The sequence below is a fragment of the Metopolophium dirhodum genome, chromosome 1 (genome assembly GCF_019925205.1).
Source record: "Metopolophium dirhodum isolate CAU chromosome 1, ASM1992520v1, whole genome shotgun sequence".
NCBI classification, from domain to species: Eukaryota; Metazoa; Arthropoda; class Insecta; order Hemiptera; family Aphididae; genus Metopolophium; species Metopolophium dirhodum.
The window spans coordinates 112,214,492-112,228,397 of record NC_083560.1 but is presented as its reverse complement, the minus strand read 5'-3'; the positions used below and the strand labels follow the sequence as shown (position 1 = coordinate 112,228,397).

General features: G+C 32.2%; 2 protein-coding genes and 1 pseudogene across 2 annotated transcripts; 2 read left to right on the top strand and 1 right to left on the bottom strand.

Moving 5' to 3' along the window:
• Positions 1–2,332: 2,332 nt before the first annotated feature.
• Positions 2,333–6,213, top strand: LOC132933670 (uncharacterized; annotated as a pseudogene).
• LOC132936226 (zinc finger MYM-type protein 1-like) lies at positions 3,163–5,884 on the bottom strand. Its single transcript, XM_061002918.1, has 2 exons — positions 5,453–5,884; positions 3,163–5,345 (listed from the first exon to the last, which is right to left on the bottom strand). Exon 2 carries the CDS (start codon positions 5,341–5,343, stop codon positions 3,163–3,165), a length of 2,181 nt encoding a protein of 726 aa, XP_060858901.1. The 5' UTR covers positions 5,344–5,345; positions 5,453–5,884.
• A 5,540-nt stretch (positions 6,214–11,753) lies between the features above and the next one.
• Positions 11,754–13,650, top strand: LOC132934461 (CDK5 regulatory subunit-associated protein 2-like). The gene is made up of 2 exons (XM_061000762.1): positions 11,754–12,212; positions 12,853–13,650. The coding sequence occupies exons 1-2, from the start codon at positions 11,754–11,756 to the stop codon at positions 13,648–13,650; spliced, it is 1,257 nt and encodes a 418-aa protein (XP_060856745.1).
• Positions 13,651–13,906: the final 256 nt, after the last annotated feature.

The following is a 13,906-nucleotide window of genomic DNA, read 5'->3' as shown; positions in this document are numbered from 1 at the left end:
AAACATGCCCCGTATGCTAATAAACTAGCGTCGGCAAAATCATGTATTTGTATTTCATAGTCAGTTTCGGTACCAAGATATCTAGGTATTTCTAATTCCCGTAAATAATTTAAAGAACTTACATAACCTTTCCATTCTTTTTGAACTTCAATCGGTACAGGTTTATCCCAATCACATTGTAATTGCCATAATTTTTGCATTAATATTTTTGCGCGTATTACTATAGGACCAACGAGTCCTAGTGGATCGAATAATGAAGCGATTTGTGATAATATATTTCTTTTGGTAACTGGTAGATCGTTGAGCGTTGTTATTTCAATTTTATATTTAAAAACATCGCGTTCCGGACACCATAATAAGCCTAAAATTTTAGTCATTTTATTTTCAAGCTCCATTATGGTCATTGATTTATTTCCTATATTGGGCATATCGGCGAGCAGCTCGGAACTATTTGACATCCATTTTCTTAGTGGAAAACCACCCCGGAGCATAACTTCGATTAATGAATTACGTAACCTTAACGCGTTATCTTTGGTGTCCGCACCACCCAAATAGTCGTCCATGTAAAAATCGGATTTAATGACGTCGCAGGCGTCAGGAAACATGTGGTATTCCTTTTCGGCTAAATTAGCTAAACACCCGGTCGCCAAAAATGAAGCTGGAACCGTCCCGTATGTTACCGTGTTCAACCTATAGGTACGCAGTGGCTCTCCGGGATTTGCACGCCAAATAATTTTTTGATAGCTACGCTGCTGCGGGTCCAGTGGGTCCACCCATATTTGGCGATACATTTTTGATACGTCTGCGGAGAACGCGAATTTATGTTTTCTAAAACGAGCCAAAATAGTAATCAATTCCTCCTGTATAGTAGGACCCTTTAACAACGCATCATCCAAACTAAGTCCTTTTGCATGACGCGTCAAATACCACGCGCAGTCTAGTAGTAATATTTGTATTTATCACGGCATGATGCGGTAAATAGTCATTTACGCCGATTTTTATTTCTTCGTTTTCCAAGACGACATCCATATGATTTAATTCAATATATTCTTCCATAAATGTAATATATTCTAATTTTGATACAGCGTTGAATTTAAGTCGCTTTTCCAAGGAAAAAAACAGTCGTAGCGCAGCCGGGTAAGAATTTCCTATTTCTTTTATTTCAGTTTTAAATGGATAATCGATAACAGGTTGACTTCGATAATTTGTCATCGATAAAATTGAATGATATATCGGATTTTCGATATATCGTTGTCGAGACGAATTTTGCCATCCCTACCCATTTTATCATATACTTTTATCACGGCGGTGGATAACATAACGTGTTTATCGGGCGCAGCCGCCGTCGCTGCGACTGTACTGTGTGCTGTGATTGGTATGGTCTCGTTATCGGAACGACTAGTGTTACTATTATCGTTACCCGCGGCTGTCATCGTATTACTTTTATTCTCTTCACCGTCTTTGCTCGCATTTAAATGTAGCCTCGTGTTGTGGGCTTTATGGCACTTGAAACATTTTTTACCAAGACATTTTTTGTCATTGTGTGGACGCATACATATTTTGCACAACTTTAGTGCATTTACTTTATTTATTCTGTCGGGTACTGATAATGCTAGGAATGCAGGGCACTTATAAATAGTATGTGGTAAATTACAATTGTAACATTTAGTCATATCGGTAGCCGCGAATGAATAATACGTTTTCTCCTTGGGATAGCCTTTATTGATTTTCTTATTTCCCTTCGAATCCGAGCTTTCTTTGATATTCATTTGTGATACCGATTCAACAGCTTCTACTATTTAAAAACGTTTTTCTAAAAATTGTATCAGTACTTGAATTGGTGGTATCTCGTCTTTCGGTGCAATTGTTTCCCATGCTTTTATGGTGCTAATATCTAATTTGCTCGTAATTAAATGAATTAACATGGATTAATTTATCATGTTGCCATATCCGCCTTATCCGGTGGCCTGTGTGTGCAGAGTTTGTGTGTATTCATAATCGCGTTTAGCGATAATCGAACATAGGTACATAAGATAATAATTTAATAACAGGTATTTCTTAGCTCATATTAGGCGTGCATTATATAATTTATGTTTGCTCGTCAGTACCAAAATGGCAGTTGCAGAAACTATTCGTCGGCGTGATGTTTTCGTAGATAATGGTTTTATGTTCATATTCGATGCGTTTAGTGCAGACAGGAAAAAACGATTTTGGCGATGTGATATGGTTTTGTGACGGAACATTTAAGATTGCACCTCCTCTTTTTACGCAAGTTTACGTTATACTAGCCAAAAAAATTGGAGGTGTACATCCACTTATATATGCACTTTTACCAAATAAACAAGCTAAAACATACCAAAAACTTTTTCATAGATTAAAACAATTAAAACCAAATTTATATCCTGATTTTATATCGTGTGATTTTGAAAATGCTGCTATAATATCTATGAAAGATAATTTTCAAAACGCTCAAATCAATGGATGTTTGTATCATCTGACAAAAAATTTCCGATTAAAATTGTGTAGTCTAGGTTTGATTTCAAGTTACAATAATAATGCAGATTTTGCTCTCTCCGTTAAAATGATAACTGCATTAGCTTTCGTGAAAATTGAAGACATCGATAAAGCCGTAGATGAGCTAGCAGACTATTTACCAGACGAATTACAAGATTTGTTGGATTGGTTCGAGAATAACTACATTGGCCGCAAAAACAGATCAAAAAATGGACGTAGACCAGCACTTTTCCCACCGTTATTATAGAATGTACATGATCGAGTAATCAATGGTCAAGATCGTACAAATAATTATGCAGAAGCTGCCAACCGGAGGTAATTAAAAATAATTAACAATTAGTAATAAACAAAATAAAATTATAATATATAATAATATAATACGTAATATCTTAGGTTAAATACTGAAATGGGTGTCAGCCAGTGGCGTTTCCTGACTTTCGACGTTAGGCGTTAATGTGTGATTGATTAGGAACCCCCCCCCCCCCCCCCCCTTATGAAAAATAAATTCCCAATTCAACATATTATTATTAAAGTTATTTATTTTACATACTTTTTAAATTTTTAAAAATACATAAAAATATTTATAAAATTTAATTATTACACAAACTGACAATGTTTTAATGAATATAATCTATTATATATTGATTTTTATTTGAATTCAAATTCTATTCTTCTTTCTTTCTCAGTAAATTTGTTTATAACATCTTCATAAAATTTATTTCTGTTTGCCCTTAATTTGAAAACCAATTCTTTTTCTATTGATATTATACTTAAGTTGTTCATTCTTTCTTGGGTTTGAGTTGAGCGACAATATGTATGGATTCTTTTTAAAGATGAAAATGATCTCTCCACTGAAGCGGTTGTTGTTGGTATAGTAGATATTAATTGAGCCAACTTATACACTTCGGAAAATCCACTATTTAAGCTCATTTCAGAAAGATAATTCATAATTTCAATAGGACTTTTATCGGATGATTCCTTTAAGGTGTACCATACATGAAGTTCATTTTGTAGTTTACCATAGTTGAAAAAATCGCCATAAATATCTTGTAAATTTTTAAGTAAATCAGATGGAAAATTATCTTTTTTCGCAAAACATTTAGTTTTTGTAGGATTAAGTAAATTAAAATATTGCAATTTTTCAAACGATTTAAAACGGATATTAATTTGAGTATGTATATTGTCGATAATTTCAAAATAAAGACGTCTATAATAATCTTTTCTGTCGGTTTCTGTTTGACTAACCCTGCGATTGCTTACAAAAAGTTCGTTAGCATTTTCAGTAAATGATTCCCATAAAGTATCAAAATTTTCCCTTTCTTGATATAATTGGTTTTGAAAATCAAGTATTTTTTGACTACAAAATAAAATATCAAAATGTTTTGACTGTAAAATATTGAACAATACGTCAGTAAAAATAAGAAGATTAGATAATATTTGTATAATAAAAATGTTTTTATTTTCTTGAAGGAAATTTGCAAACCCTTTTGCTGTCATTCCAGTAACATTATCAAAATCACCACTTTCATAAACAAACATAAAAAAATCAACCAATGATGTTCGATGATTATGAACTGTATGAACTAATCGTGAAGTAAAGTTCCAACGAGTAGTAGCCAATGTGGGTAACTTTTTGGTCATAAATTCTGAAAGTGCTTTTAGTCTTTTAGGAGAATGAGAAAAAAATACAGGTAAAGAGTTAAGACCTCGAAAAAATATTTTAAGTTCCTTGTTGCACTCTAATGATTGTTGAAGTATTAAATTAATAACATGCGCATAACAATGAGTAAATATAGCTTTAGGATATTTCTCTAAAACTTTACTTTGCAACCCGTTTAAATGGCCAGACATTACTGCTGCCCCGTCATATGTTTGTGCCACTAATTTGTTTTCAATTTTAAATTTTTCAACTACTTGATTTACGTGATTAAATAGAGAGGCTGCTGTTTTGTCAGCACTCATGTCATCAAATCCAAGAAAACGTTCAACAATTTTGCTTTCGTTTTTTGAAAAATATCTCAGTACTGTCGATAGTTGTGATTTATTACTAATATCAGTTGTTTCGTCAAGCATAATTGCCACGTATTGTGTATTTTGAATTTCATTAAAAATCTCATGTTTAATAACATCAGCAATAGAATTTATTAAATCATTTTGTATGGAAACAGAAGTGCCTCGAAAAATAGTAGATGTATCTAAATGTTCTTGTAATAATGGATCAAATTCTTGGCTGGAAATCAATAACTCCATATAGTTTCCCCTATTTACTGAATATTTGTTTTCATTATGTCCCCTAAAAGGTAATTCCTGCTTAGCTAAAAAACATACTGCATTTATTAATCTTTTTAATATTTCTCTATTTTTTGCTGCTTTTTCATTATGTAATTGAATATCTATTTTTCTTTGTTTATCTAATGATGTGTCAATTCTAGCAGTTGATGATGATAAAAATGTCTTAAGTTTAAAATATCCAGCTATATGAATTTCTGATTCAGTATGTTTTTTAACAGCTGTATTTAAATGATTTAAATCATCATACCCTTGATTATTCCAAACAGTTTTTTTCGTAGAAAATAGTAAACAAGACCAACAAAAAAATTTATTCGAAATTTCACAACCGCATAACCAATCAGATATATTATAAAGCTCTTTACGAAAATGCCGAGTGCATGACGTATTATCTGTCGTCTTTTTAATTTTTACTGTTGTTAAAATGTCAAGATCTGGACACGGTCTACCATTTTGAACTAAAACTTTTTTTTCAGCAAATGAAAGTCTTGAAAAGCAATTTTGTTTTAATTGATTTACAACTTCGCTACGGTTACACATACCTATTGTTAATATGGAATAAGTTTAATAACTATACGACACGTAATACGTATTGTAAATAATCAGTACCAAGAGTATCTTAAACAAAAATAAATAGAATAGTGAATACCTGGTAACTGTCTTGAATTATCAATCAATTGCAATAAAATTCATAAAAGATAGAATAGGTAGTACATGCTAATTAACAATAGTACAATACTGATGCAGTGATGCACAGAAATAAACAATAAGTTTTTGTCGATCGGCGTTGCAGTACGAGTGTACAACGTGCAGCCGCGATGATCCCCACTACTAATTGCCATTAGCCGAATAGCCGATTAGCGGCTGGTCGTTAATTTCATTTTCAACGACTTGGTCTAGTATTAACATTGCACCGAAGTTAGCCGACAATATCACGACAAATTACGAATGTGGGATATTAGATACCACGAGTCGTTGTTCAAAACATTAACGTCCTACACGACACAATACATAATATTCCGCAATCACACCATCGCGCCCGCGCGTCGTAGCTGCAGACGGTGCATACCGCTGGTCGAATCCCGAGTTAAAAATAGTTTATTTGTTGATTATTATTTTTATTTATAGAGAAGATTACCTACAAAACAATTATTTTAAGATTTTGTAAATAAAATTATATTACTATGTAATATGCATTACAAATTTCCAAATTACAATATTACACATGCACAATATGTTATGACATCAATATTATAGGGCGTTAACACACAACTTGCACACCCAAAGAAAACGCCACTGGTGTCAGCCATCCAACATTGTGGTCATTTATTTCAAGTCCGTAAAATCCAATCTGGCCGTGATACATACTACGCACAATTGGAAACGGGGAGAAGTCCACCAAAAAAATAAAAAAAATATTTAGACGTCGATAAAAGATTAATAAAAATTGTGAGTAATTACAAAAATCTTAGTTTAATATCATTTTTACGAGGAATTTCTCAAAATATATCTTTGAAATAATCTTATTATTATAATTATTTTTTATTGACAACAAATTAATGTTTTTTTATTATTATATTTTAAATTAATTATTCTTATTAAATATTGATAAATGTTATGTAGGCACGATACTTATAATGATCAAAATATAACTTTTACATTTATTGTTAAATATTTACGAGTGTATGTTTTCTACGAATGAATTTTTTTTCTACCTGTTGGGTATTTTTTAACGGCGAAGTGGCCTTACGTCGAAATGGCGATGATGAAATGGTTTTGCCTGGATTCGAATCTTTGATTTTCCAAATTAACAAATTGTTTATAGTACTCAATTTTTTCATTTTGCTTCTGAATTATTTTTTATCTATATTTTACATTTTCTGCCATAAGTTCATCTTTCTCTTTCTTACATTTTTCAAAATCATTATTCATTCTAAAGATAATTTATTAACGATAATTAATTAAACAATTTAAAAATTGTAAACATACACATGTATAACTAAAACATAAAAACTAGGTACATACAAATATAATTGTTTAATGCATAAAAATAAACAAACATTTATTATATTACTTTACAATTTGTATTGGTGTATTAAAATAATATGGATTGATTAATATATAGTATATAAATCTCATAAAAGTAATTTAAATAATACAATACAATACATTTATATTATACTTATGCTGAATTGCATAAGTATAAACATAATTAAATATAATATTATATATAACAAAATATAATTTAGTGTTCTCTGATTGATTCATTAAATTCTAATTAATTAAATGGTTTCTGCTACTCTACAGTAGATATTAAACATTAAAATATAATTATAAAAATAGTTAGGTAGGTAATAGGTGTCTACATACAGTGGCGTAGGAAGACTCGTTAGCGCCCCTGGCAAACGTAGGAAAATGCGCCTTTTTAGCGATTAAAAAATTGACGAAAATACGGAATGATATATTTAACATTTATTCTTGATATGTATATTATTAGGTAATACCACATTATATAATTATCAATTATTATTATTTATTACAATGTAAATTTAAAACTTTAAAAATTTTCTTTTCTTGCTTTTAAGCTAGAGAATTCATCGATAATTTCGTCATATGAAATTTGTCTAGCAAATTCATGTTCTATGGATAAAATTGCCATGCTTGTTAATCTCTCTTGTCCAATAGTTGATCCTAAGTAATTTTTTATTAGTTTAAGTTTACTGAAACTTCTTTCCCAACTAGCAGTTTTACTTTAGTTACAGCCATTTTGAAATTGGTCATCAATGCAGAAGCCTGGTGTTTAAAACATTCCATTTCAGAGCAAAGCTCGATTCCATTGAGGTCCTTGTCGTATTTGATTGCTAAATCGTTAGTTCATTTTTCCCTAACGAGATTGGAGGACCATGTTCAATTAAAATAGCTTTTAACCTTGGTGTTATTTCGGGCCATTTCGCAGGATCATTAAAGTCAACATTTTTGGTATTATCCTGTTTTTCTATTTTTATCTCATCGTTAGTATCAGACTCAATGGCATTTTCTGTTATTTTTATTGCATTGTTAGTATCAAACTCAATGGTGGTAGCATTTTCTGTTATTTTTATTTCATCGTTAGTATCAGTTTCTGAAGGAACTACTAGATTTTCTTTTGAACTAGGTTTCTGAAGCCATTTTCCTAACGATGCGGATAAACTTTGATTACTAGATTCTTTCAGTTTTCTTTGCTTCTCAAACCTATCCTATCCTGAAGGTTTTTTTGAAGCCATTATTTTAACTAAGATTACCTAAAAAAGTGTGAGTTCTAAGAATCAGGTATGATAGTAAGGGAGTTAATTTTAACGTACAACTAAATTATTAACGAATAAATTATAAAATGTTTATATAGTTTTATTAACTTACGTGTGCGTACAGCGTGCGACGTGTCAATAGCATAGACGGCTAAGAAATGGCAATACGATAATCCGCATCATACTATGCATTGTAATTTGTAATACGCACTATCGTCACTTTTAAAAATAAGATTGTTGATTTACAGTCTTACAGACGACAAATAATATCATAATAATTGTGTAGACGAGCCACGGGCGATCCGATTACGATAAGCTCGATATTCATACGTGTTCACACACAAACACACACACACACGCACCGTTCTTTGTAGTGAAACACGAATTTAACGATAAACAAGATAAACAAAATCATACAAATTTCAAAATGTATAATAAAGAAATGTAGCTTTGAAGGTAGAATAAAAATAAGTACCAATTTTGAAGCACAAATTTGAGCCCCTTCATAATTTGCGCCCCTGGCGTAGGCACAGTTCGCCATACCCTTGCTACGCCACTGTCTACATATTATATTAAAAAATATATAACAATAGTATAAGAACAATAATAAAAAATATAATATCAATTACAAAATATTAAAACTAATAACTAATTATCATTCAAGTTGATATCTTAATATCAAACACAAATTCTTAATCGAACAGGTTATTATCCCTGAACAACCAAGAACATGTATTTTTTTTATTAAGAATGTGTAAGTTTCAGTGTTCTAGTAGTACTTGTCATGACGGATATTTATTTTTTTTTTTTGTTGTTCTTTATTCCTCATGCAAATACAAAAGCAATAAAGATTAAAAATATCACAGAAAATAAAATACAAATACCATGAAAATATACTTTTGAAGTAAATCTAGCTCATCATTTTCAAGGCATTTGACACCAGGTATAGTGTCCGATAAACCAAACAAATCAACTTGGCATGATATTTTTCAGACAGATTCAACACTAACAAAATGTGTTTCAACATTTTAAATGATTAGTTTTTTACTGTAAGTTACACCACATTATAATATTATCTGTGGTTATAATGCAGTACAAATAACATAATAAAAATACAATTTATTAAATATATAGGTACCTATGAGATTCATCAGCTGAGTTGGTCACAGAAAATAATCCAGCTGGAGTTTTTATTGGAGAAGATTGATTTCCATCACTAAATAAACAAAATAACATATTAATATTCTAAATTGTTTAATTTTATACAAAAATTACAAAATTAAATTGAAATCAAATGTTTTTTTTTCAGGTTTTAATCGACGACGCCGCGGGAAATACTTTTGCATTACTGCCGCGGCGTCGCCATCGTTTATTAGACATCAAGTTTAATATTATGCACATACCGGCTTTCGCCACAATGGAGGGTAAACGGGACAACACCCGCCTTACCCCCCTTACAATTAGTTAGGTTATCTTTCTGGATATCTTCCTGACGCCTTATAGGGCCGACCGGGGTCTGTCACCCTGGTATTCTCGTACGTGAATCCACTGCAGTGATCGTCGACCCTCCCATGGTGTCATCGGTGGTGGTGATGAAGAACGTGGTGGTCAGTGACACCTCCGAAGATTCGCTGTAGCGACTCGAGGGTGAAGACTGACCGTTCTTCATCGTGGTCCCTTGCGGCTCAGACTGGAGCTTGCCACGCTCTTCGCCTGTTCGTTGCTGCTCTGTGGTAGGCCTCGTCTTCTCGTTCGTCGTCTTCCTTTGTCGACATGATGGATTCAATCATGGTGATTAGCTTGTTCCAATTTGTCATTGATTGGAGCAGCAAGCGTTCTCTGTCAATGGTTTCCTCCGGCAGGTCGAAATAAAAAATAAAAAATTATACAGAAATATTTGAGGGTTACACAGCGCGCACAAAACTGATACTAATTTGTACTAAAATATTAGTAGTGGTATACTTATTTAATGTTCACGATACAATTATTAATAATGCTTTAATCTTGTATGACTTATCTATGTATAATATAATATAATAATATTATATTACCTATAATTATTATAGAAATCGCCATCAAACATAGTTATATAAACATTCAGTAAAAATTGCATGTACTTCATTTTACAGCCATTATCGATTTTGCGTAAAAATTACCGTTTTTCCTTAATTTATTTTAGTTTTTCCCGGTGCTTTTGAAAACTACTGATAATTTTTACTTTAGATTACACAGTACGATGCAACTAATATAACTATATTATAAGAATAGGTAAGTACGCCAATAAGGGTACCTATTTAAATATAATAAAATAATAATATAATATTATGATGGGCCATAGCCCATAGGGGCGTTATATAAGCTTGAAGCTCATATGCAATAAGCAGATAAGCTATACACAACACGCACATTTCTTTCGCGAAAACTATGACCAATATTACGATAAATTCGTACTTGATACATCCACGTATATTATATTATATTTTATATTATTATAATATAATAATCATTACACATTAGTTATTTCAAACATTTTTTTTTCTTCGTAAGAATTTGGGTTTTAACTACGAGCCTATAAGAAGGGGCTGAGAAGTAAAACCTTTTAGGGGCCTAATTACTAACCTAAACCCCCCCCCCCCCAATTACGCCGATGAATATACACAACATATTTGTATAGTATTTATTAACTACTGACTAGGTAACGCTTTTTAGAAAAAATAATCTTCAAATCTACATTCACATACCTACGCAACTTTAGATTTAGTAAGAGAATTAAATTATTCGCCACGTGTATTCGGGTTAAAATCGACACGAATAATAGCCCGAAATGACAACTGGGAATGAGTCAATGAGTCATAAATTTCTTGTATTTTTATTAAAAAACACTATGTAGGTTTGAACGTTTTTTTTTTGTTTAAATTTTTATGCACGTTATGTTTATTTAAAAGATATTGTAAAAATGCTTATATTTCAGTTTAAAATTGAAATATTGTAAAAATAAAATTGTACGTTAAAACTATGTATTAATTCACGTGTATAATATCTTAACTTAATGTTTGACAATAGGTAAATTCATTTTAATGGTAAAGCTGACAACACAAGATTGGTTCTACTGAAAATGTGTGCGCGGGTTAGAGAGAAAAAAATAAATAATTGCTCTGACATACATTTAATAGTTAATCATATGTATGACGATTACACTTTTAAATTACATATTTACTGTAGAATGTGGTTATTTTTTACTGTTTAATTACAATTTTAGTTTTTATTTTACGTTGTACATTTCTTAATGTGGTATCAAAGTAACCCCACTTTATCAAAAAAATTAATTAATTGTAATGTTACCCTGTTGAATAAAAATTATAAGTGTATCAAAGTATTGTACATAATATTGACTTTGTACATATTTAGTTGTACCTATCTACGATTGAATATTGCTTAGCATCCAATTCGTAACTAAGAGAAATATTATTACATAGTAACTATACAAATTAATAATAATATCACATTTTGTAATCGAGAAATTCAGTACACTCTTCAACACTCATATTTTTTAATTAAGAAGAATTTTAACCACTATGTAAGTACATGTTGAGATATTTAAATTATATTATAATTTATTTGTGTATTTTATTAATATTTAATATTGCACTTTAGACAATCATAATAATGGATCATTCACAAAATTTAAATCGTGATCAACACTTTAACTCAACCGAACGCGATAATGCAGATATTTTACTGCTGGAAGCTTGGTTAAAACAAACAGAGGGACAGAAAAATATATTGGAAGCAAAGGTGGCCAAGCATGACCGGGTGAAAGCAGAAATATGTGATTTGCAAATTAAGTTGGATAATCTCCAACGAACGATAGAAGATAAAAAGATACTTCACCAACAGTCTTATGATGAAGTCAATCAAGAACTAGAAGCTACATCATCGAAGTACAGCCAAACATTGAGTACGGTAGAAGAGTTGGAACAAGATAACCACGAGTTGGAGTGCAGTATAAGATCTCAATCGTGTAAGGAATCGCAAATAGTTGAAAAAATCAACAAGCAGGAAATGTTGAAGAAAAAAACTATTGAATGCAATAATAATATTTGGGATAAAATCAATAAAGAAAAAGTAATTTTTACTACATTATTTGGGAATATACAGCGAAGGGTAGGCTGTATCTCGTATACTTGCATGTATAAGAGATATAATTTTATCTTGTATCTGGATACCATGGACTAAGATAATAAAATTAACTGGTATCGCTATATTTAAGGGTTTCACATTTTAGTGTCCACCTTGTGTAATTGGGAATATGAAGATAACAGCGCCTACTATAAATTTATCTGGTAAAATTATAATGAATATTATGTAAAATGTTCAATTGTTAATTGATGTATTTTCACATTGAATAATTCTTGTATATACAACTATAAACTATTTTGTTTAAACTAATTTTTATAAAAATATTAGTTGATTTGTCGCTGATACCTAATCATATATTTCTTTCAAAATTAGGGGCATTATACATGTGGAGTACTTAATTTTTACACCCCATAACGTTAAGATACCAACTCTTATATTAATCCGGGCTGGATACTTTTATCTTGTACCATCTAATATTATATTCTTATATACAATCCTCGTTAATACGCTAAACCTTGTTACCACAATTTTGTAATCTCCATACTGAACCAGTGTATATAAACAATGTGCTTCTAAATACACCGTAGAACAATATAACATCGATGTATTTTTTTCTGCGATGTAGGAGTGTGTAAAGTCACTGCAACGGCAACAAGCTGACTTAGAATCTGCGATTGATTGCAAAACCACCGAAGCACAAAAGTTACGAGGCGCGTTGACCGATAAGGAGGCGATGGTTCAGTGCAAGGGGAACCAGCTTTGCGAACTGCAGCGGCAAAATGCAGCCAGCGACAGGTGCCTGCAGGAACTAACCACAGAGTTTAGGGAACGGGAAGCGGAACTGGAGGCACATAGGAAAGCGGCACCTGAGAAGTTGGCTAGGGTTGACCAGTGTACAGACATGGTCCGCCGGGAACTAGCGGATGCGTGCGCTGCGGCAGCTGGCTGGAAGACCAAGAGCCAAAACGCGGCCAACGTGCACTGTGAACTGAAAGCAACCCAAAAAGCGGAACAGTGTCGCGCGAAAGCTATCCTCGTGGAACTGGGTGAAGAACGATGCCGGTTGGCTGAACAGCTGACGGATACGTTACTTCAGCTCAAGTGTGCGGTGGCTGAAAACTGCCAGCTTACGGCCGACGCAAAAGTTTTGGCCGAGCGATCGGCTTGCTTGTTGGCCGAGATAGAGCGACTAGAGAAGCACAAGTTCTCCGATCGCCTCTCGCCGATGACACAGTGCACGGGTTTTGAAACCCAGGATGAAAAGACTGCCAGAAAGTGGAATACATTGGAGTCGGTCGAAAATGAGGTAGAACGACTGAAGTGGGCGTGTGAGGACCGCGAACGGGCAATCAGGGACGCCAAAGGAAAGCTCGGTGACTGCTGTACAACCAGCGCGAGAACCGACTGTCGTTACGAGTACTGATTTACAGATTATCCAACATTTTCTGAATGTATTACACACGCACCTTCATGGTTATCGTCGGTTATTTAATAGCCCATTAACCACCAACAAATAATGTGCAATTCAAACAATGTTACTGAAATTACTGTTACTTTTATTACATTAAAAATTAAATGAAGTTTACGTTTTTATTGATTAAATTGCGAAATATTATATAATATAATATAATTGTATCAAATAACAAATAAAAATATAATATTATTTAATATATACAAAT

Excerpts from the sequence above, each read along its gene's own strand:
- LOC132934461 (XM_061000762.1), top strand. The coding sequence starts at position 11,754 with ATGGATCATTCACAAAATTTAAATCGTGATCAACACTTTAACTCAACC. Across the intron at positions 12,213-12,852 it reads ATAAAATCAATAAAGAAAAA|GAGTGTGTAAAGTCACTGCA; the intron begins GTAATTTTTACT and ends TCTGCGATGTAG.
- LOC132936226 (XM_061002918.1), bottom strand. The coding sequence starts at position 5,343 with ATGTGTAACCGTAGCGAAGTTGTAAATCAATTAAAACAAAATTGCTTT.